Source organism: Python bivittatus, unplaced genomic scaffold, assembly GCF_059951505.1.
Source record: "Python bivittatus isolate LINGU-HERP-01145 unplaced genomic scaffold, Pbiv_v1 ctg000070_np1212, whole genome shotgun sequence".
NCBI lineage: Eukaryota > Metazoa > Chordata > Lepidosauria > Squamata > Pythonidae > Python > Python bivittatus.
The window spans coordinates 47743455-47768280 of NW_028277034.1; the positions used below are offsets into that span (position 1 = coordinate 47743455).

The 24826-nt window shown below is 36.4% G+C and overlaps 1 protein-coding gene across 6 annotated transcripts in view; it reads left to right on the plus strand.

The window, feature by feature from the left end:
* The window catches only part of WDFY3 (WD repeat and FYVE domain containing 3), a 136696-nt gene that overhangs the window by 51535 nt on the left and 60335 nt on the right, over positions 1 to 24826 (plus strand). For 5 of the 6 annotated variants that reach the window (XM_088133101.1, XM_088133100.1, XM_088133102.1 and 2 more), the window contains 12 exons: positions 677 to 1144; positions 1672 to 1773; positions 4214 to 4407; positions 6901 to 7358; positions 14727 to 14904; positions 15325 to 15539; positions 15970 to 16082; positions 17317 to 17548; positions 19078 to 19178; positions 20356 to 20574; positions 21523 to 21704; positions 23741 to 23972. In XM_088133101.1, the coding sequence (XP_087989227.1) occupies positions 677 to 1144; positions 1672 to 1773; positions 4214 to 4407; positions 6901 to 7358; positions 14727 to 14904; positions 15325 to 15539; positions 15970 to 16082; positions 17317 to 17548; positions 19078 to 19178; positions 20356 to 20574; positions 21523 to 21704; positions 23741 to 23972 (2694 nt within the window). Of the gene's footprint in view, positions 1 to 676; positions 1145 to 1671; positions 1774 to 4213; positions 4408 to 6900; positions 7359 to 9064; positions 9149 to 14726; positions 14905 to 15324; positions 15540 to 15969; positions 16083 to 17316; positions 17549 to 19077; positions 19179 to 20355; positions 20575 to 21522; positions 21705 to 23740; positions 23973 to 24826 lie in introns of all 6 variants that reach the window. The other variant, XM_088133105.1, reaches the window with a different exon arrangement.

Sequence of the window (24826 nt, forward strand, 5' to 3'; positions counted from 1 at the left end):
TTCTTTACAATATATGCCTTTGCTTCATAGATCAACCAGTTATCCAAATTATGGAAGCCCATCATTTTTGCTTAGCAGTTTTTAGAGTTTTAAATTAAAATATGATATATGTTGTATACAGGTAATCCTCGACCTATGACCATTCGTTCAGTGACCATTCAAAGTTATGATCGCACTTGGCAAATGGTGGTTATGACTGGTCTACTGTCCATCCATCGTAGCACCCCTGTGGTCACATGATCACAATTTGGGTGCTTGGCAACCCATTCGTACTTACAACCAGTTGTCAAATGCCTTGCAATCTGGTGATCACCATTTGCAACCTTCCCTGCCAGCTTCCCCAGTAAGTCAGTGGGGAAGTCAGCAGGGAAGGTTGCTAGGGTAAGTAATCCCCACCTTCCCCCAGCCCCTCTGCGCTTGCCAGCCACTTGTGTACCCTCGCACACCCACCCCAACGCTTGCCGTGCCTCCCTTGCACTCCCATGCAACCTCCCTGACCCTCCCCCTTATGCACCCTCCCCAACCTGTGCGGTGCCTCTCACACACCCTCTCCAAACCGCATGGTACCTCTCACCCACCCTCACTGCACCTCGCACACCCATTGCAGCTTCCAGTCCAGCCTGCTTTGAAGAATATACATGTTCTCTCTCTCTCTCTCTCTCTCTCTTTGTTGTAGGTCACAATGTGAGGAATATCCAGGCCTTCTCAGTCCTACAGAATGCTTTTCTTAAAGCAAAAACCAGCTATCTAGCACAAATTATTCTTGATGCCATTTTGAATATATACATTGCAGATAATGCCAACTATTTTATCCTGGAATCCCAGCACACTTTGTCTCAGTTTGCGGAGAAAATTTCAAAGCTTCCAGAAGTACAAACAAAATACTTTGAGATGCTTGAATTTGTTGTCTTTAGCTTGAATTACATACCTTGCAAAGAACTGATTAGTGTCAGCATCCTCTTAAAATCCAGCACCTCCTACTCTTGTAGCATTATTGCAATGAAGACTCTGCTTAAGTTCACACGGCATGACTACATTTTTAAGGATGTTTTCAGGGAGGTGGGACTTCTGGAAGTGATGGTGAATCTTCTGCACAAATATGCTGCTCTTTTGAAAGATCCTACGCAAGCTCTGAATGATCAAGGTAGATTCCCTCCCCTACTTTTCCCCCTTTCTTTAAATCTACTTTCAAGTGGATTTATTTTAACACTTTTGCTTTTGATTTTGTTGTACTACTGGAGATGCATATTCATCTCAAACTATTATAAATACTATATATGCTTTTTTTTTACATTTGTTCCAAGCATAAAACTTCCCCCAAATAAAATTTTGAACCTCTTCTACTTTTAAATGCTTATACATGAAATATAATTTGATGTGTTATGTCCACACCCATAAACTGTGTACAGTGTCCAGTAAACTCATATTTTGCACAAGGATCTGAGGTTATGATAACTCAGTGCTCAAAAGCTGAGTGCTGTACCAATGCTCATTTTCATAGCAATTTTACCTAAGGCACCATATATAAAGTACCAGTGACACTCAGAATCAGTGAACATAATAGAACTGAAGAAATATGTTTGCACGTGTGTAAGTGACTGAATAATATGAATGTGTGTTGTGAAGGGAAAGCATCTTCTTCTACTGTAGCTTCTTAATAATGTTTTGTAGGAGACTCAAAAAATAGCAGTTCATTTGAAGACCAAAAACAACTTGCTTTGCTGGTTATGGAGACCTTGACGGTGCTGCTCCAAGGATCAAACACAAATGCAGGTATTTAACAAATGACTGGTTGAAAGAAATGAGCAATAACTCTTAGGTGATGATGATTGTTCTTGAAACATGCTTCACTCTGTAATGAACTTCATGTTTTACGTGGTTTTTGAGATGTTAAATACTGTACCAATTGTTTGATGGATAAAGGTGTATTAATAGCAGAATTCTCATTTCATTTGGTATTTTTAGTATTTATTTTTATTTCAGTCACATATTACTTTTACGCTGGTCTATAAAAGTAATAGAAATAAAACAAATATTAATTTAATTTGGTCAAAGTCAGTTGGTCATCTCTCTTAGTGATTGCCATCTATTGCAGAAGGTAAATCACTTTCAACATGTTTATATTAAAATATTTAAATTTGTGTTTTAAAATGCATTCACTTTTTAAAAAGCAAAATTAAAAACATAGTTTGGGCTTGCTGTAATCCTTTACCTGTCATTTATAAGGCTTTTGAGGCAAACAAATGAAATGATAACTTTATGTATCTGGTTACAGTATCTTGGAGAAGCAAATCTTGCTCTGTGTTTACTTGTGTCTCCTACTCACTTTTCAACCATGGTTAAATCAGTTGTGGCATCCTAGGATAGATTCAATCTTCCCAACAGAGTGAATTTTTTTTATCAGCCTATTGTTATAGTATAGCAGCCTTCATTTTATGGATGCTTTCTCCTAATGTGATAATGTATTTATAATTATTATTTGCAGGTATACCCAGGAATTTCTGAAGTATATATTCAAGTATTATGTTCTTGAATATAATTCTACTTCAGTTTTCTCATTGCTTGTGTATCTGAAGATACAACCCAGTGTTTTTCAGCCTTGGCAGCTTGAAGATGTGTGGACTTCAACTCCCAGAATTCCCCAGTCAGCATGTTGTCTGGGGAATTCTGGAAGTTGAAGTCCACACATCTTCAAGCTGCCAAGATTGAAAAACACTGATGTAACCTTTCCTGACTGGGATATCTTATCATGGGCTTATGAGCTCGCTTAGCCACAGCTTTAATTGACTATCTTGCTTTAGCTTTTGAAAAAATACTTAGATATTTATTGGATACAAAAGATCATAGATTGTATTTCATAGAATTGGAAAGGCCATTTAGATCATTCTGCTCAGTGTAGAAATTCAAATTAAAGCATGGTTATCTAATTTCCTCTTGAACACAATCTCTATATAGTTGTTCCCACTTTTTCAGTCCTGCTGTTAGGACATTTTCCTAATATTCAATTGGAATCTACCTTCCTGTACTGTGGAGGAAGAGAAGAAGAATCATGACCTTTTTCTGTGTTATATCCTTTCAGATATTTGGAGAATGATATAATATCCTCCCTCTAATCTTTTCTTAAGGCTAAACATGACTGGCTCCTTCAGTCTCACTTCATAGGACAGTTTCTGGTTCCCTGATCATGCTTGTCGCATTTCTTTGAAGCTGTTCCATATTCTTTGAATGCTTCTTAAAGTACAATGCCCAGAACTGTACACAGTACTCAAGGTGGGGTCTTACCAGAGCAAAATAAAATTGAATGAATACTTCCCATGATTTAGAAACTATATTTCTGTTGATTCAGCCTAAATTACATTTGCCCCTTTTTGGAGCACATCACATGGCTTACCCATGTTTTTTATCAACTTCTATTGCAATATTTTTCCCTGTAAGTACTATTAGAAACCATGTGTACCCTATCTTATTACTGTGCATTTAATTTTTGCTTCTGATGTGAAGAATTTACAATTGTTCAAATTTCATTCTGTTATTTTACCCTATCAATATCAGTTTAAACCCTATTTTTGTCTTACAGAACATTAGCTATTCAACCCAATTTTGTGTCATGTGTAGATTTAATATGCGTCCTCTTCACTTCTTTCTTCAAGCCATTAATAAAAATACTCAAGAATACAAAGCCTAAGACTAAATTGTGTGACAACCACCCCCCCGCCACACCAAATGTAGTATCTCATTCCAGTTTGATTAGGAATTATAGATGAACATTGATTATGATTTTTGATCTAGGTGTATCTTGTCATGCCATCCAGACCATATTTAGCTAGTTTACTAATGAGAATGTCATGGTGTATTTAATCAAATACTTTCTTAAAGTCAAGATATAGTATGTGTGCAACATTCCCACAATCTATTAAAGTTACCCAATGAGAAAAATGAGATAAGATTAACTGGGCAAGGCTTGTTTTTCCTACAGACTCATAAGAATGAAGTGTAGAATAACTGAGTAATAAAATATAATGTTTTTGCCATTATTGCAGTCTCTTTAAAGTTTATGATCTTTGGAAAAGCTGCTGTTCCTGATTTGGAATGCTTACTGGCATTTTTGGGTTGGCAGCCATTATAGATAATTATGCCAGTAGTTGTCCAGTTGACAGTGTCTTTGTGCCTTAGTGGTATTGCAGCTATTCCTTTTTACTTGTTTGCATTGTAGGCATCTTCAGGGAGTTTGGTGGAGCAAGGTGTGTACATAACATAGTAAAATATCCACAATGTAGGCAGCAAGCACTGATGATAATCCAGCAGCTGGTGTTATCACCAAGTGGTGATGATGACATGGGGACTCTCTTAGGGTTGATGCACTCCGCTCCACCCACAGAATTGCAGCTGAAGACTGATATACTAAGAGTAAGTGCATAATTCTTACTTTTTTCACTGTTCCAGGAAATTATTCTTTCAATCACAATAATCAAATATAATTATGAAGCTTTTTACTAGTTACAAGTTTTAAAATAAAATAAACCTCTTATTCCGACGTGTGTGTGTGTATGTTTTATGAAAGTTGTTATTTAATGATCCAAATAACAAATGTAACAGAAGAAATAAAATATTTAAACATTCTTGAAGTAAAAAAGATCAGGTTTGTATAATAAATCTGAGAAAGGTAGTTCAGATGAATGAATCTCCCAGAATCAGCATAGAGGACTGACTTCATTATTCAGGTGATCTCCTAATTAGAATATCTTTTTAATACCATGTGGAAATGACTAAGAGACAGTATGGCCAGGATTGGATTTTGGAAATTGGAAGCTCAGGTTGTCAAGGTCCTTGGATGACTTTGGCCCAATTTGTTTTTCTTACCTACCTACCTACCTACCTACTTACCCCCAAGAAATTGTGAAGAGCTTCTTACAGAAAACATAGGAGATCTATATATTTGAAAAATAAATAATATTATATGTCTGGATCTTTTACTTCTTTATTTCACAGAATGTTTGTGGTATATTTTATTCCTTAAATGAAATTTTTAGTAAAACAAAATCAATTTAAAATAAATACTACGAAAAACAAAATACAACCTTACAGTTATTCTTAGCAGTCTTTGTCTTTGCCTTACAGGGCGGTTTCATTTGATTATTTATTAGATTTGTATGCTACTTTTCAACCCAAGCTGCCTCATAACTGTTAATTAACACACCACTTCCATGAATCCTCAACCATTTTAAAATTTAAACTGTTAAGGAAAATAGGGGAGGAAGGGAACTGTGACTTATATCTGTATATGAGAGAGAATGTTGAATGTTTGTAACTGTTCATTGACATGTTGGCTTTCCCATCCAACAGTCTTCTTTCCTGAACTAATCAAAGTGATCTTGGATGTAGTGCTGACATTTTCCAGACTTCAGATCAGGGTGCTATAGCCCACATGGTATGAGTATCCCCTGGAACCTTCTCCAAAGTTGCGGCCAACTTTTGGAAGTTGGCAACTTTTGCCAACTTTTGGAAGTGTTGCTGAATTAAAACATGGAAGAAAGGCAGTTTTTTCTCCCTCTTCCCTCCTCTGCATCTCTCCTTATCTGCTCCACTGCCTGTTGCTCCTTCCCACACTGGCTTTCATCTGTACCTGCCTATCTGCCTCTTGTGCATCTTCTTCACACACATCCTGCTACACTTCAGCCTCCATTGGTGCAGCTGCTTGTCTCCTTGTCTCTTTTCAAGCACAGGGAGAAGCCCAGTGAAATTTCCTGGGCTTAAGCTGAGTTCCTGGCAGTGGAGTACAGTAACGGAGGAAACTATACTATCCTTTCCCTTCTGAAAGAAGAAGAGAAAAAGCAGTCCTGAATTTTTTACTCGAGATCAGAAATAGCACCGTTGTGAATTCCGCTAGCATCTGCTCACAGGGTGTCATGAAAGTCGGATTCTGAAAGTGCACTTAAATTGCCAGCATATCTGCACCTACCGTAACTAACCTTCTGATACTGCTAGTTGTCCTGGCAAAAAGAAAATTAAAACGGCCCTGTGAGAAATTTAAAATCTCTCCCGGCTCTGGGGCACTCTCAGGACACTGGTTTGCTTTACAGTTTTCTTCCTTCTCCTAATTCACTGGGACTAGACAGGAAGTGACTTGGATGCTTGTGGCTTGGAGGCTAATGGTTACTATGATACAAGATAGGATTGATTTAAGGTGCAGGAGAATGGCTTATGTATTTAATTATTAGTTTGTGTATTTATTGCCTCTTTTTTGAGGGCCCAGCACAGTTGACATGGAAGGTCTTCCCTTATTTCATTCCCCTAACAGTAACTCCTGTTAGGTAGGTTGGGCTAAGAGAGAATGACTGTCTGAAAGTTGCTCAGCTCCATTACCAAGCAGGAATCAAACCTGGATACTGTTGCAAGTACATATAGATACATATGTGTTTGTGTGTATTTATGCATTAGTCCTAGCCCCACCCAATTTTTGGACTGTGGCTTCTGCACATCAATTAATGACCACATGTGAACCTTGGCCCCCCAGATTCATAGTCAGGAAGTAGAGTTGTGGTACTTTTCTTGTCTCACAGCTCTATGAATATGTTAAGGGAATACACCTGACATTTAACCCAGTTCAGAAGGAAATCTTCACAAACTTCACTTTTGCATTTGCACACAACACAAGAATAGGTTTGTTGTTGTTAAGCATGTGTTCTGTAACATTCAAGAGATACTGCTGGTGAATTTTAGAGCTGATTGAATGTGTTGCAATTTATCATTCAAAAATATTTTTTGTATTCAGTAAGACTGACTTTTGGTCATATGATTGTCCAGGGAAGTTGTTAACATGTCAGTGCCTAGATGTGTCTACAATGCCTAGAGAGCCTGTGTTGTCTTATTCATACTGCCGTGTTTTAAAAATCCATGTAGGCCCTGCTTTTGGTATTAAAGGAGAGCCATCGGACGAGAACAGTTTTCAGGAAAGTTGGTGGATTTGTATATATCACCTCGTTGCTTGTTGCCATGGAAAGATCCTTATGTTCTCCACCCAAAAATGGCTGGGAGAAAGTGAACCAGAATCAAGTGTTCGAGCTGCTCCACACTGTGCTCTGTACCTTGACTGCAGCAATGCGTTATGAGCCAGCCAACTCACACTTCTTCAGAACAGAGATCCAGTATGAAAAGCTAGCTGATGCTGTAAGATTACTTGGCTGCTTCTCAGACTCCAGAAAACTAAGTCCTGTGAATATCTTCCCCTCCAATACCCAGCCGTTTCAAAGACTGTTGGAAGATGACCTCATTTCCATGGATTCTGTCTCACCCACTTTACGGCACTGCAGCAAGCTCTTTATTTACCTCTACAAAGTAACTACAGATTCTTTTGACAGGTATGATGTAGATTTGGGATAGAGTTCTAAATATTTGGGTACATCACATCTCATGTCTCTGATGCTTCCTTAGCGTAGCCTTCCACAAGCATTCAACTGCATAGATATTTCATACCCATGTTCAAAGACCATGTGGTTTGGAGAATTGAAATTCAGGTCATGTGATAGATTTCAGTCTGGCGAAGGCTAACTTGGTGCAGTACTTGCTCTTTCTTTCTTTTAAGGTGGATGGTGGCCAACCATTTTCTTTATTTCCCAGTTCTTTACTGCCAATGACTTATGTGTCTGTAATCTCATTTGATAACTACATTGCATGCACAATTTACAGCAAGGACTTGTGTTGGAGAAAGGGTCTGATTTTTTGTAATAATGATTGCATGTATTATCTGGATATAAGCAAAGAAGGGTAGGACTTCTGTAGGAGAATTCCTATAGTAGGACAATAGTTGTTAGCAGCATTCGTTTTGCTGAAATAATACCTTTGTGGTTAAAAGCATACAAGTGCCAGCATCATTGTGTATTTACCTATAGAAACTTCATTTATTAATAACTTTGGAATCATCCAGAAAAATAGCATGTATTTACTTCTGTTTAAAAGAGAGGGTTTGTTTGCTTGTTTTATTCCATTTTTCTAAATCACAAATCAACATTGGACCCATTTAAAAGCAGGGTCAAATTTATACTTTAAATAATAATGTGAGAGTTTTAAAGATTTTTTACAATTAAAATAATGCTGGTTGGAACATTCGTTATTTGTATTTTAGAGCATTTAAAGTATTTGATTTCTGGAAATAAAGGTAATATTACAATTGAAATTGATACATTTAAATATAAGTTAATGTACTATAGACTGTTTGTTTTCTGCACTTTTTTCATTGCTTCCCCCTTGTTTAAAAAACTGAGCTAATAGTATTTTGAATCATGATGCTATTTGTGAAGCATATTTTGTCATATTAACACAATGGCCCAGACAAAGGCAGGGAATATTTAACGTCTTTAAATACACCAGTCATAACATAACATTTAAGTATTGCCCTAGTTGTAAGTATATGAGTAAATAAGTTAATTATTTCTCACTGATGTTAATTGGTTTTTTAAATGTCATACACTGAGATCTTCATACTAAAAGTATTTTTAGATTTCTCAATGGTTGATCTGGTTGGTACTCTCTGATGCTGAAATTTAAGGAATCTGGGCTAAACTTGCATAAATATTTCTCATCTTTTTTTCTCTGTTCTGTTCCTTATCAATTGTTTCCTTTTCCTCACATCTTCCTACTTAAGCATCTTTTTTGCAGAGTTCCTGCTGTATTATAGACTGCAATATTAGTCGTGCTGATGAAAATGTAATAGTATCTGCTTATATTGGGTATACTGAAAACTGATCCTCTGTTATCTTTTCCAAATCCTAAACAATCCATAGGCTTGTTCCAAGATGTCATAATGGGAAGAAGCAATTGTAAACACTTCAGCCTAACAATTCACCCGTAATGCAAGAATCACTGTTGAAAATGAATTTGCTTATTCTGTGTCTTTGATAATTTCCTATGTTTCATTCGGTTTTTGTTTGTTGAACGTTTTGTCTTCTTTTCTAGTTCATCCTGGAAAATCCATTTCTCATGGTGAAACTGTAAAACTAACAAAGCTTCCAGCCTCTTGTTCTCTTTTCTAACTTCGCTGTCCCCTCTGTGTCTGTTTTGTCTGTAGTCGTGCTGAGCAGATTCCTCCTTGCCTGACAAATGAGTCTTCTCTCCCCTCTCCTTGGGGCACACCAGCTTTGTCCAGGAAAAGGTACTGATCCTTTTTAAACAGAAGTTGTAGCTGAAAAGGTTGAGTTCTTACCTTCCCCAAGCCGAGGTCTTGTCTTTCTGTGTTCTTCAATCATTTTTTAAAACTTTCTCTGGAGTAAGGCTCTCTTATTGAGTCCATAAAACAGTCTATCATTAACTTCTGTAACTGTGCTCCTTGCTTTTTTTCTGTTATGTGTAATTGATTTGTCTGCACTTAACATGACTGAAAGATTTATTTGAAAACGGAAAGAAAGAAAAAACAAACAAGCAAACCAGTTGGGCATACAGATTATACTGGATTGGTTAGAACTGAAATGAAATCAGTGGGTCATGCTACTCATAACTAGGTTCAATTTATTTCAGTAGATCTATGCTACCTATGACTAAGTCTGGACCAAACTATTAAAATTATTGAAAGGTTAAAAGTTCACTAACTCTTCTTAGAGTTTGGATAAAAATATTGCTGAAATTTCACAAGATTTTGGAAATCTTGTGAAATTTCAGCCATTTTTAATTCATTTTTCTTGAGTCTATCCCATCACACAAAATTGCACAGTGGTGCCTGGAGCATAAAAAGATTGCAGACCATATTGAAATTGGCTAACTAAAAAGGAATTGTTTTTATATAAAAGAAAAAGTTAAGTTGAAATTCTGATATTAGGAAACATGTATATGGAATAGTTTTGGTTGCTGAAGTCTATTTTGTTTGTGCAATTTTATACAGGTAGCCTTTGTTTAGCAACCATTCATTATGAACTGTTCACAGTTACGGAATGAAAAAGTAACTTTGCAACCAATGCCCACATTTACAGCCTTTGCAGGTCTGTAAAGCAAAGGAAAGCTGAAGTAAGATTGTAAGTGCATTCGTGGTTTCACTTAGCAACCGCTTTCCTGAATGACTGAGTTGTCGGTCCCAATTGTGGTCGCTAAATGAAGACTACCTGTCTTGAACTAAAGTAACAGAGAGAATCAAGAGTTGGACTTGCGGAACATAATTCAGAGATGTCAGTTCAGACATGAAGTTTCCTGCATGACTCAAAAAAGGTGTTTTTTTCTCAGTCCCATTTTACTTAAAGCAATGTTCTAAGAATTAAAAGGTATAGTGAAAGCTAAATGTCATGACTTGTACTTTTTCTTTTCTGATTTCATTACTTTGGTCATCTCTTTGGATGATGATGATGATGATGATACTAATAGGATTATTATTGAGGGATAAATAAATGTCCTCTCTTTTGTCAGTTGGACATTACTTCGCAATCCTATCTGTTTTGTCAGTTTTTTATATTTATTAATTTGAAATGGTTGGCGAATTCTGTTTAAACATTTTTTTTTCTGCAGTTAAATTTAAAGTTCACTTATTCCTTTGGATGTCACTAGCCCTTGAGCATGCAATACCGTTTCTTAACTCTCAATTCTCAAAAAGTTAAAACGAAAAGTAGAGAATGGGATATGATGAAGCTGATAAACTCTAGAAGCGAATATATATAGCTCAGGGTTGAACTGTGGAGTACTTGGGATACTCTGAGCTCGGTTGTTTTCTTGCAAACGTTTCGTTACCCAACTAGGTAACATCTTCAGTGCTAGAATGCAGTGGAGTTTGCTCTCTGTTTATATATACAGTAGCTCGCCCTGCCAGTGTTGGTGGGAGTGTGGTTTTGTTTTTTTTCTTGGTAGTTCCTTGATTAGGGTATTGTTTACTGTTTGATTGTATGTCTGGTGATAATCTTGGTGTTAATCTCTGCTTACCTGGGTGATGATTGCTGGCGAGGAGATGTCCTGGTCTTTTGTTTCCTTTTTATTGTCTCTTTTGAATAGTGTGTAGATGTTGTTTATGTGCCTGTTGATGGCTGACTTGTCTGAATACCAAGCTTCCAGGAATTCCCTCGCATTTTTGAATTTAGCTTGGTTTAAGATGTTGATAGTTTTCAGTTGAAACTATGGTTAAGTCTGTCCATGTGTCGTGAGATTAAGGAATTTTCATCGTGTCTTCTGACTGCTAGTTGGTGTTCATAGATGCGCTCTGCTAGCCTTCTGTCTGTCTGTCCTACATAGCAGTTGTTACAGTCCTTACACTCTATGTTGTAGATGACTCCTGTTTTTTCTTCTTGGGCTACTGGGTCTTCTGGTTTTGGAGGGCTTTAGTTGGTTTGTGTGCTACAGAGATGCCATTTGGTTGTAATAGTCTCTTGGTTGTTTCTGAGACATTTCTGATGTATGGCAGTGTTATCCTTTTCATAGTTCGGGTTGGTTCTGTTGTACGTTGAGTGGTCAAGCACTTTTTGATAAAATTGTGTGGATATCCATTTTGTTGGAAGATGTTGTATAGGTAGTCTGTTTCCTTTTCCTAATCAAGGAACTACCAAGAAAAAAAAACCCCACACTCCCACCAACACTGGCAGGGCAAGCTACTGTATATAAACAGAGAGCAAACCCCACTCCATTCTAGCACTGAAGATGTTACCTAGCTGGGTAATGAAACGTTTGCAAGAAAACAACCAAGCTCAGAGAACCCCAAGGACTCACTGATAAACTCTGTCTGCCATTCTGTTACATGGTCTTCTAGACGTTCTGCTTTCTTTGTATCTGATCATTTCTATCTGGGAAAATATGGGTCCTAGGACCACACTTTAAGAACACTGGTTTAATATGTCAGGAATGTTATGAATACTTTGGATCAATGTGTTTCTGTTTAGAAAAATGGATGGAGTCAAAGGACAAATACCTATGTAACACTGATAGCTCCATAATAGCTAAATGGGCATAAATTATTGCCCATTTCCTGCACTGTTGTTTGTAATATCAATATTCTCCCCAGTACTAGGTTTAAGTTAGATTACCTGTTACATGAAACCAGACATTAATTGGGATGTAATAAGGCATAAATATTTAGGTGAAAAACACACAAATGTGATTAAAAAATAAAATAAAATATGAGAATCTCTTAAATCAGTATCTATTAAGCCAGTGGTTCTCAGACTTCTGACTTTCACGACCTCCTAAAATGGTAAATGAATTTGTACGATGCCCCTCCTGAATTTAAAAGTAAGGCTCAAATTCTGGTGCCGAGATGGGGAAGAAATGAATAATATACCACTTTCAATAATTCATATGTAATCTCTTTATAGCAGGATTTCTGAAACTTTGCAGACCACAACTGCCCACTGTAGGATTGCAAAGGCAAAATGAGGGGCAAAGTCTGGTGGGAGTTTTGACAGTGTTCCCACTTCCTCTGCACAGGAGGGAGGGAGAGAGGGAGAAAGGGAGAAAGAGAGAAAGAGAGAAAGAGAGAAAGAAAGAGAAAGAAAGAAAGAAAGAAAGAAAGAAAGAAAGAAAGAAAGAAAGAAAGAAAGAAAGAAAGAAAGAAAGAAAGAAAGAAAGATGTTAAGTTGCTTAAAACCTTGAGGGGTCCCAACCCACAAATTGAGAACCCCTGTGTCAAGCCATATATAGCTCCATTTAGAAATATTCATTCGTGTGGAATGTTTTTCAATAAATCATTAATGAATTTTTTAAATAAATAAATAAATGAAAGTTCCCAGACATTACCAGTTGTATTTAAAAAGTGAGTTGAAGAAGTAGAGATAGTATTACTTTGAAAATTGAGGCTACAGAATCATCCTTAATAATATGTAGTTGATATTTCTATATGTGTTGGCAACCACTAACAAGTTCTGGGTTTTTTAAGCACTACGTTCAGTGCACTGAACTCTAGGGGACCACACAAATAGCAGATATGTGACAAAACAGGGTAAGAGTTCCAACCACAGAAATGATGGAAACTCAGAAAATGCCCCTTATGCTCTTGCTTTTAACCTAACAGCTGAAAAAGGAGGCTACTGTTTCTGATTGCTACTTGCCACCCACATGACAGAAATAATCCGTGGGCTAGATTTTTCTCCACCTACTCATTCCAGTGTAACTGACTCAAGTGAGTAATTGGCAAGTTACTGTTATGTCAGAAGGAAAGTATTCCCCGTTCACCCTTGGCTTTAGGTGAGCAAATGGCTGTTAGTGATCTGGACATTGAGATAAGGTGCCTCTGTCTTCCTCCAGTCCAAAGTCCAGCAGGGGGAGTTTCATCTTGCAGAAAATGAGTTGCTCCACCAAGTTACCATGTAGATGTGAGTAATGCAGTGTCACTGTGTCGTTTGCCCTAGAAAACACTCCTTCTCTTGAGGATGCTAGTTGTTGGACAAGAGATGTATTGCCAGTCAGCCACAGAGCATTGGCTGTTAAAAACAAGTTTAACTCAATTGTCTTGCTTTCTGTGGCTCTAGTTATCTTTCGCCTTTTATGGATATTTGTTTCCTAATTGTCTTTGAGCCTTTGTCATTTTTTGATCAACAATAGTTTTACTAGAATGAAAGCTTTGTGATCTGGCTTTGCTTTCTATTTGCTTTCAAATCCTGGGATTCAAAACGCAATTTCTCATTTTCCCCAATATTAAATATATGCTGACTATGTTGCTGATAGAGGCAAAATGGAAGTAGTACTGCAAAGTTATGGTGATGCAAAGTGTTCAGGTAGAGATCAGAATCAGTTTGAGGTTAATATGATTCCATCAAGTTGGGTTCCTCTCCTAATGACTGTATGGACAAATGATAATTTACACAACCAATGTATTATTGTTTGGGGGAAAGTGTGTGTGTTAATTCAGATAAATTATGGTAATAAAAATTGACTTACTTTAGTTCCAAAGAAAAGCACATAAACAAATTAGGTCAGTGGTAGACAGATGCTTTGTCTGGTTTAAAAAGCCCAGCTACAATAGGCATGGGCAAACCTTAATATTTACAATTCAGTAGGGTTACAATATCTATGTAAGAAAAGGAGAGTTAGGCAGAGATCTTATTGTTAAAAATTGAGATATACAGTAGGTTTTATGGGCTACAATTCTGTTTTTCTGTGTTTTCACCTAAACTTGGCAGGAATTCTTTTTAGTTTTCACTAATCTTGGTTATAGGGTTTCTGATGACCATAAGAAATGTACTCGAGAACCACATGTTACTGAACCCTGAATTAAAAGGTGACAGGACGGATTCTTTTTTTTTTTTTTTGCATAAAATCCTGGGACTGTTGCTAACTAGATTAGATGTTATAGAGCTCGATAAGCAAATAGTGTCATCTAATATAATGATTTATATTATCATCTAATATAATGATTTATATTACATCAGATCCTGTAGAAAGAGGTGTGTAAGACATGTCATTCTTCATGTTATATGTGTTGTGTTCAGTATATATTACACAGTGTGGGAATGATACGCAAGCTTCATTTTCAGTCCAGATTGTTGAAAGAGAAATCCTTGTTATCAGACAAGTTTATAGTTCATCTGGACTAGCCGACATATAATGATTAGGGCAAAGGGTCTTCTGGAAAAAATATTGCTGTGATGCTTGTAAAAATATGATACAGAGCAAATTGCTATGGAAAAGAAATCTTAAAAGGGCATTGTGTAATAATAGATGAAGTATATAATTACTCCAGCCTGAAATTCAATACTTAATTAAAGTTTTTGGAGAAGAGTTTACTGCTGAAAGTGAATTAAGGGTCTGTTATTGTTCCTTCTCCCCTTTAGACACGCATACCATTCAGTATCAGCACCTTCAGTATTCCCTTCCAAAAATGCTACTGATGTGAAGTTACACAAAGGAGCTATACCTCTGCAAAATTTGGACGCCGTCATCATCCATCCTGGAGCTATGCTAGCTGTGCTGGATCTTGTTGTCTCTGTTGGGTCAACTACACAGCCAGAAGTGAGAGCCTTAATTGCTTTATTGTGTATCATTCTAATAGTTTCTATTAGAATTTACTGGCTAGAACCTGATAATACTGCTAGTTCAATTTGTCCAAAGAAAAATAGCATTTTGATTGGTACCTGGAACAGCGTGGTTACAGAAAGGCATGTTGCTCAGAGGAAAAAGGCCAATTATCCCATTGATTTTCCTAAAAACATCTCTTTCCAGGTGTTGTCCTATGTATTTTCAGTATGTACTTAGAAATGCCTGTTTTACTCAGACCTAATGTCCCTGCTAGTAACCAGCATAAACTTGCCATTTCTGATACATATCTATTGTTCTTGTAAGAATGTATAGTATAATAAAATATGCAGTATTTGAGCACATGTATAGTATAATAAAATATGCAGTATTTGTTTTTGCTTTATGTGTTTATAGCATGCACTAGATCTCCAGCTTGCGGTGGCCAATATCTTGCAGTCTCTAGTACATACAGAAAGAAATCAACAAGTTATGTGTGAAGCTGGGCTTCATGCTCGACTTTTGCAGAAATGCAGCGCTGCTCTTACTGATGAGGACCATTCTTTGCATCCTCCTCTCCAAAGGATGTTTGAAAGGTTGGCTTCTCAGGCATTAGAACCAATGGTGCTGCGGTAAGTTAGAAAGTTTGGTTCAGTTCAGATTATTATTCGGAACCAGCTGATGATAGCCTTAATGTCTTCACTTCTCCACTTGGCATATTTCCTAAAACTATATAATAAGGTCAAGAAATCACATGGATGCTGGTGAAATATATGTAGATTACTGCAAATTTTCTGTTTCTGATTACATGATTTGTATTCTATTCAATGACAAAAAGCATGCTAGAAATTTTATAAACAAGTAAAATAACAATAGAAAAATAATTTTAACTGTTGTATTTACATAAAATATAGACTTGACACTTAAATGTGTTTTAGCTCGATTAGTTTCAGTTTTTTTATTTCATTAAAGAGTTCAAATGAAAGCCTTTAGATTAATCAAGTTAAAGGGAATACAGAATAATTTGAAGCTTCTCTTATTTTCCCCTCCACTTTTCTTTAGGGAATTTTTACGTTTGGGAAATCCTCTGAATTGTGGAGCCTGGGACAAAAAACTGTTGAAACGGTATCGTGTACATAAACCAAGCTCACTCAGTTATGAGCCAGAGATGAGAAGTAAGCATTCAAGTATTAAAAATGCATCTGAGGTTCTTCTAGCAGTTCTTAAAATCTAGCGATTCTAAAATCTAAGACCAGATTTTAGAATGAGTACTAGTGAGATTTGATAATACCATTTTAGAGGCCTTTTGGGAGAGGTAATAGCAAAAGTTGAGTGAGATACAATGCTGACAATTGCTCAACCTTGGTTAAGTAACCAGAAGTAACCCACAATATTACAATGTGATTTCCCTCTTTTAGGCCTTTCTAGGGATTTCCTTTGCCAGGCCTAAGTATTAACTTTTGGCAGCAACTCTATAATTTAAGATCTGAAACCATCTTCAAAATCTGATTTCAAATCATAGATAGAATAAAGCCCGGATAATAACAGTATATCCCATGATTTGGCTCTTATCTACCATAATATGAACCGCATACCTTGATTGTGATTAAAGGACAGACTATATTACGGCTACACTACATCCATTATCTTGAACAGCTGCGGTTTATTTAAAATTCTCTATTTCAATTCAGGGCTGAGTAGAAAAAAAATTATCTTAGGCATAATGTGGGTAAACTGGATTTAGGTAGATATTCTTCTGGAAATTAAAATCCATTTGGATGCTATTTATGTTTCCTTTTCATTTTACTGTATACTATATAAAATCATTAAGATGTGCAATGACTGATTGATTATATGCCATCAAGCTGGTATTGTCTCTTAGAGACCACATAGATAGTTTTTCTCTGGGAATGTGGTGATTAACTAGAACAAAAATAAAAACATTTAATTCACAATTCAGTTAAACTGGCATAGCAGAATTTGAATCTGTTTGAGTTAATGATTTCATTGGAATTTCATTGGTTAAATTTTAAATGCTTTCAATTATTTCATTTATTTATCATATTTATATAGCCACCCATCTCCCACAAGGTGACTCTGGGCGGCGTGCAACAGTTGCATTACGATTCTTTGGTCTATTATTGATAATCTTGATTTTTATAAATGGAAATTCCATTACCATTTTGAGGAGTGATTTTATAAACAGTTATTGGTTCGATCATTTGTACAACCAGCCAGTCCATTGCTGGTGGCTCATCCACGTAAAATGTGTGGATCACAATATGTGGGACTTAATATCAAGCAACAAAATATATTTGTCCTTTTTTCCGTTACTTCCTCCTCCTCCTTTTTCACATTTGTTATTAGTACAGCTATTTTTTTACACCTTTTTCTTAATTTCTACTATAGATAGTATGGTGACATCAATGGAAGGTCTTGGTACTGACTATGTGTTCAGCTTACATGAAGACACCCACTACAGGATAAGTAAGAGCCTTTTGAAACCAGCAGAAGGAAGCACGGTGCCTCTGACACGAGTAAAGTGTTTGGTTTCTATGACAACCCCACATGATATTAGACTTCATGGATCATCAGTTACGCCTGCATTTATTGAATTTGACACTTCTCTTGAAGGGTTTGGGTAAGGTCTTGCAAAATCTTTTATCTTAATGTATTGTTCTTCATGGATGTTTAAGGGGATTGTTTTGGTTTTACAACCATAAAATGTGACATAGAAGGCTGCCTTTGATGTTACACATTCTTCTGTAACAAATTTTAAATACAGACCACCCTACAGAGCTTTACTTTTTATGTGTTAGAACACTTTTGCTAATAAGAGTAGCCCTTATATCCAGTTGTCCAAGTTTAGAAAGGCACTCAGTAAATCATGTTAAAGCTCAGTATATTTCATTATTGGTTTATGTAAATTGCTTAGATTTTTAACGTACTGGTCTGTAAAGAGGTTTAATCTGTAAAAGCTAATGGTATAATGTGTGATTATGACATTTTGTATTTCACTTACTGAAATATTGGAATTATCTCCTTAAAATATTCTTATTCCTGCCTTAGAAAAAAAAGAGGTAGGATCTTTTGATGCAATTGTAGCTCAGTCATTAAAGATCAGAATTGTGATGTAGATCCACAATCTCTGATTTTGCCATCTTTTTGCATGCATCTTCCCTCCAATACACACACACTGTGATTTTGAATGGCATAGCTGTATCTGATTGATGATTCCCATGGTTTGTTAATTATGGTTTTATTCAAACAGCACCAGCATGCACTTCATTTTCCAGTATGGAGACAGATGTGCCGTCAAGCAAACAGGTGGAAAACAAATGGCAAATGTCTCCTGACATTTGGAAATATTTATGGGAGGCGGGGAAACATATTTTGGGCACAATAAATGGAACAGTGATGCAAAATGAACAGGCCACATCATGCATGTGGGTGCAGCTGAGAGGATGGGTGTTTTTTGTCAGTTTTAAAATGTGACAGTTTTATTTAAGGGTTTACAGTAAAGTTTCTACTGTTTCCCCCTTCAAAATGCTAGAAAGCCACATTGGCAATTTTGAGCAATTGTGGTGGAGAAAACCCCTGGGGCCACAGAAAAGGGATTCTTTGGGTCTGTGTGCGGCCTTGAAAAAGCAGGTTGTCCATCACTGCTGTTGCAGTGACATCTAGGAGAGTTACAGTATGATATTTATGCCTGTTCTTCACCGTGTTTATGCTTCAGAGAGGGCTTCTGTGATATTAATTTCTACTTATAATATATCGATGGTCTCCTTTGGAGATTTGTGCATGTGTGTGTGGGGGGGGGGGTCTGTTTTTCAAACAGTCCATATGTGCTGACATTCCCATGTATGCAATTCCCATCTTAAGCTGAAGGTCAAAGGGCATTTCTGTCTTTTACTCTAAATAGGATCATCAACATTTCTATAGTTGGCAGTCAGAAGCCTAAGTGATGTAGAACTTACTATGATACATGGCTGACTTTTATGACTTATATTACTGTCATCAGTTTTAGGCCCAGATATAAATAACTGCAAAAGAGGTAGCTTTTGGTCTCATTTACTGTAGATATTGCTGGTTTCATTTAATGTTCAGGATGTTTAAAACAGCTGTTTTAAACTAGAAACTATTCCTAATTCATTAATTTCTTTTTCACAGTTGCCTGTTCTTACCTAGTTTGGCACCTCACAATGCACCAACCAATAATGTTGTTACTACAGGTCTTATTGATGGCACTGTAGTCAGTGGAATTGGAACGGGTGAGTCCTTGGTCATTGTCCCGTTAGATAGATTTGTTTTGGGTACTGGTTTCTGAGCATAGCGGCTTGGTATCTTAATTTTCACATTTTGTGAATGATCTCATACTAGGACTTGTAGATGTACCTTTGTGTCAGGACAGTAATTTTTTTTTTTAACAGAGTGATCTCTTGGATCCATTTTTGATTAAAGTTTTTATGAAGGCAAAATCCTGCAAGATGCTAGTGTTTCATTATATTGTTGAAAGCATAAGCAGAGAAAAGTGGCAGAAGAGTTAAAGCAATTCAATTTTACTGACTGTTAGAGCAGAGCTGAATGCTCTAATAATTGGGTGAATGATTTACATTTAAGGATTTTATATGATGTAAATCAGTGGGAGCCTGTATGTAGAAAGTGAGTTGTATATGGGAGGGAGGGAGGGAGGGAGGGAGGGAGGAAGGAAGGAAGGAAGGAAGGAAGGAAGGAAGGAAGGAAGGAAGGAAGGAAGGAAGGAAGGAAATGAATTGTTTATAGAGGGAAGGAAGGAAGGAAGTTAGTTAGTTTTCAGTGAATTGTGTGAACATTTTCCTCCCCTTCATAAACTAGGAAGAAAGGGGAAGTATATAGGAAAATATGTAGTGTGTTTAATTTTCTGTATTGTTTTAATTGTTTGTTTGTATTATTGTTAGCCTGTCATAGTCACTGATCTGAGATGGGTGGCTATATAAATAAATAAAATATTGTCTGCAAACAGCCAAAACAAATAACAAATATCATAAACATTTTTATGATTGAATATATACACTGTTCATATAATTTCTATATTTACTATTCAGTAGCAATCAGGAAATTTAGGCAGCGATTCCCAGATACATTAATGAATTACATACTTTCATGTTCCTTCATATTTTATTTTTGTTTGATGTTGGTAAGATTTTTTATGCCAGTGTGATCGTATATGAGTAGTCCATAGTGCATTATAACTGTGAACATGCATCAGTAAAATGTATGCACTTTTTAAAGACGTTATCTACTAAAGCAGAATTAGATTTTTTATAAGCAATATTTATACTATTACCACCTCCAGAAATTCATAGTGTCCAATTGTGTAGACAGCTGTAAGACTAAAAGATTAAAGTTAGATATGTAAAGAAATTGTAAAAAGAGTAATAGCTAAATTCATGTCATTTTCTCTTACAGGAGAAAGGCTTTTCCCACCTCCATCTGGATTAAGCTATTCAAGTTGGTTTTGTGTAGAACATTTCAGTACAGCCCCAAATTATCATCCAGTTAGGTTACTTACAGTTGTAAGGCGGGCAAACAGCTCTGAACAGCACTATATATGTCTTGCTATCGTCCTTTCAGTAAAAGATAGATCGCTTATTGTTTCAACTAAAGAAGAACTGCTTCAGAACTATGGTAAGAACCACACTCTTCTAGAGACATTTCACCAACATCATCAACAAGCTTCATTTCAAAATAACATTCCTGCTCCAACAAACCAAGAGAGACAATTTGATCGAATGGTTAAGGCACCAGGCTAGAAACCAGGAGACTGGGAGTACTAGTCCCGCCTTAGGCATGAAAGCCGGCTGGGTGACTTTGGGTCAATCGCTCTCTCTCAGCCCGGGACATCAAGCTCAGGCGACAAGCCAGTCGGTCAGTCCTTTCACAACCAATAGATCAACATTTGGTTGATCCGAAAAAAAAAGAAAAGGATCTTTACTTGCAGGAAAACGCTAGGAATAAAAAAAAAATCCTGCTCCAACAAACCATGATGGGTTGCAGTGGGGAAAAAGCAGCCAGCTGGAATAGTTTTTAAGGCTTCTGCAAACTAAGGTTGTAAACTTGAAGTCTTAATTTGGAGAGAACCCTGAATTTGAAGGTATTAAAATTGAACCCAACTACAATGAAGAGCTGTTTGAGCTCATTCTTCCTTTCCACCTCAACAACTTAATATGACATTTGAGCCAAATGTAACTTTTTAATGGCGCTAATAGAGAAAGTTGAATCCCTGTGATTCTATTCCAGATGGCTTGCCTAGTAAATGAAAATGGATTTTCTCTTAATATTACCGTACATTTATTAAATAATTCTAGTGCAGTCTTGACTTTGATTCTTTTCTTAATCTGGCTCTTTATTGGGGTATTGTACTAAATGTAAATATTTAAGTGGTTAACTAATTTTAACTCTGATTTTCTAGTTTTGATTTGATAAATTTGAGGCCAAAACACAGTACTATGTTCAGGGCCTGTTACTCTTAATGGAGATCATACATCATACCAAATTGTTTGCTTCTTTTGGGGGTGGACCATTGAATATTCATTTGGCAACAGAAACTCCCATTCCGTGTTCTTTGGTCTCCAGCTGACGACTTCAGTGAAGAATCATCCTGCTATGAAATCCTTCCGTGTTGCGCTCGTTTTCGTTGTGGTGACCATATATTGGAAGGCCAGTGGCATCACATGGTTCTGGTGATGAGCAAAGGCATGCTGAAAAATAGCACTGCTGCACTTTACATTGATGGACAGCTAGTTAATACTGTAAAGGTAATTTAGATTCTGTGGCACCTACTCTTACGAGAAAAAATATATGACATTATTTATATATTCTAAAGTGCTGTGGGCAGTTGCTCTATGTTGTTCCGCCTCATGACATTAAGTTCATGTTTGCCAGGGGTTTCCGCAGCAAGCCCAGATTTTGTCATAATGACAAAACATGCATAGCGATGTCACAATGCAAGCTTTACCCCTGATGTACTTGCATGTAACATGACAGTTCTAATGCAAAAGGGGCCATTCTTGTGTCACAGTACCCATGATGATTGCTATTCATATGGAGTGGGAATCTTGCTTTCTGAAATCAAAGCTACATGATTTGGCCATATCTAAAAACATTTCTTACGCTGTTTGTGTTGTTCTGTTTGGCTCCCTAGTCTAACTGAAGAAGTGTTGTTTATTCCTCTCCGTATTCTCCCAGCTAGAGTAAAAAAAAAAAATTGGTCTGTAGTTAAATGCATATATTAAATAAAAGATATCAGTGCTTAATCCATGCTAGATTGAGTGACTTAGAAGAATATCCTAATCTGGCAAATCATACCACATTCACAAATTACAGAAAATCAAGTAGAAAGCTTAAGCCAGAGTGATGGTCAAAATTAACAATATTGCAGAATGTTTAGAATAAACATTTTAGAATAAATAAAAACAGATAAAACTCAACCTCTTCTGAACCCATACTGGCTTCTGGTTTGTCTCTTTTTAAGTTAAAAAAAAATGCAAGAGGCCAACACATCCGCAAATAAATAAATAAATATTCCATCTGTAAGATGAGCCACAAAGAAAGTAAAACAGTGGCTATAATTGCCTAATATTGCAGTATGTTTATTCCCAACATGCTGTGGACATTTAAAAATGAATAAAAATAAATAGAAGAAATATCAAAAGCAGAATAATATTTATGTCAGCTATGCCACATTTGTGAACAAATGTTTACATATCCATTTCTGAAAAATGAAAAGTTTTGTTTGTAGTGCTTCAAAGCTAGTAGGGATAAGCATATTATCTGGTAATTAGAGCAACTTTTTCTGCTTCAGGTCCCCCCACAAAATCTCTGTACATAAGTCAAGCCAGAGTTATTGCTCTGGGCGCCAGAATTTTCTGTCCCAATGTTCTGCAAACATGGAGTTAATAGTCGTAGTTTTTTCTATCACCATAAAGACAAATGGCATTTATTTCCTAGGAAGTTTCATCTAGTTAGCTAGGTTTATACAGCATGCAGAATCTTAGAGCAAAAAGTAGACTGCATCAGTACCACAAGCCTAATTCACAAGAGAAATATGGGGGAATTAATATCCAGCTATTTTTTTCCATATACAATCCCTGCAAAGAGCTTGTGTTAGGGATAAAGAGCAGGTTGTATCTCCAAGACATTATGGAACGGGGGCAAAGCCAAGACTTGCTTTTTTCCTGCCTAGTCAAAGATGGAGGAGGAAATTGATTCTCTTCCTCCACTATCTTTGGGTAAAAGACATGTGCCATGTCGGCGGGTGAAGTAGAAGTGGTTCTTCATCAGGAGAAGAACTAGCTTCTGTTACTTACTCCTTGAGTCAGGGATCTCCCTATAAAGCAACCCAGATATCAAAAGCATTTGTAACAGAAGGCATCTTGCTCCTTCCCCTCTTCCAGCATGAGAAGGGGGTGGAGAAAAGAGTTGGTGCCATGTTGGGGGGGGGGGTATAATTTCTCTGTTTAAATATATCTGAAAGTATGGATGTGTTTATGCATTTATTCTGTTAAGTGCAGATTTAAAGTATGCAAATTTAGTCAGAGTAAAGAGTTTATAATCAGATTATTTATATTTTTTAATTCGGCATGAGCCTTAAATAGATACTTGTTTTCCATTCTTAGCATATAGAAATGTCAAAATAAGCTACATGTGGTAGTTTTGTTGATTTCTTAAGTACACGAAGCAAGAAAGTAGAAAGTAGCTAGATGGTTTTGGTATCAGCCAATCATAGGCAGATCATGTAAATGTATTTGTCTATAGAATAGGTATGATAGTCTTGCATTAACATATTTTACAGTTTCACTATATTCACAGTAGCCCTGGCGGTTCAAGTTGTGCCAATCCACCAATAGTTAGTACAGTTTACGCCTATATAGGCACACCGCCTGCTCAGCGACAGCTCTCGTCACTCGTTTGGCGGTTGGGACCAACTCATTTCTTAGAAGAAGTCTTGCCTCCATCAAGCATTAGCACAATTTATGAACTTGGCCCAAACTATGTTGGAAGTTTTCAAGCTGTATATATACCTTGTAAGTAAAACAAATTCTAATTTAAATATTTTTTTAAGGTTTGGCTTTTGACAGATTTATCACTTAATTTTTTTCAAAAGTACAGTTTTTTGATAGTATTTTGAAAAGGGGCAAGAAACTGTTCCTCAGAAATATTTTAGTTTGGACTTCAGGATAAAAAGAGAGAGAGATGTATAGAAGGCAATTTAATTCAGAATCTAATGCTGATTGTACTTGGAGTAATACAGAAGCTTCTGGGTAAACAGATTTAGAATTATGATGTTAGTTATTCTGAGATCATGTGAAGAACAAGATTTTTTAAATTATTCTTTGTAATAACTGAGTATTTATCAAAACAACCTTTCTCCTTTTTTAGCTTTTTTTCTCTTTCTTAATTTTCTCTTTCTTAATTTGCTCCTTTGACTGAGACACCTAACCTATTCTTGATATTGGCATGAAGAGATGATACCATTTTCTTGGCCTAAATCGTAAATGTTTCTAAAGTAAAATATAGGAACTGGACCAATCATTTTGACCAAAGGTCATACCAACCACATCTGCTAGGAATTGTAGCCCAAAATATTTGAGGATGATAGATTTGGAAAGATCAATGTATGTAGATCAAATTTTCATAAAAATACATTAATAACTTTAGTTAACATTTATGTAAGATTTTAGTGTGTTTTTGCATATCATGCTTAGTGGCTAAATGTAATCTTCAGGTTTATATGATGTGCTTTGTGTGACATTCAAATCTAAACCAAAGCCCAGATTAATCACAATATACAAGTAGTCCTCGCTTACCGACTGCCTTGTTTAGAGACCATTTGAAGTTACAGTGGTTGAAGAAAAACAGCTTTGCAATCTATCCTTGT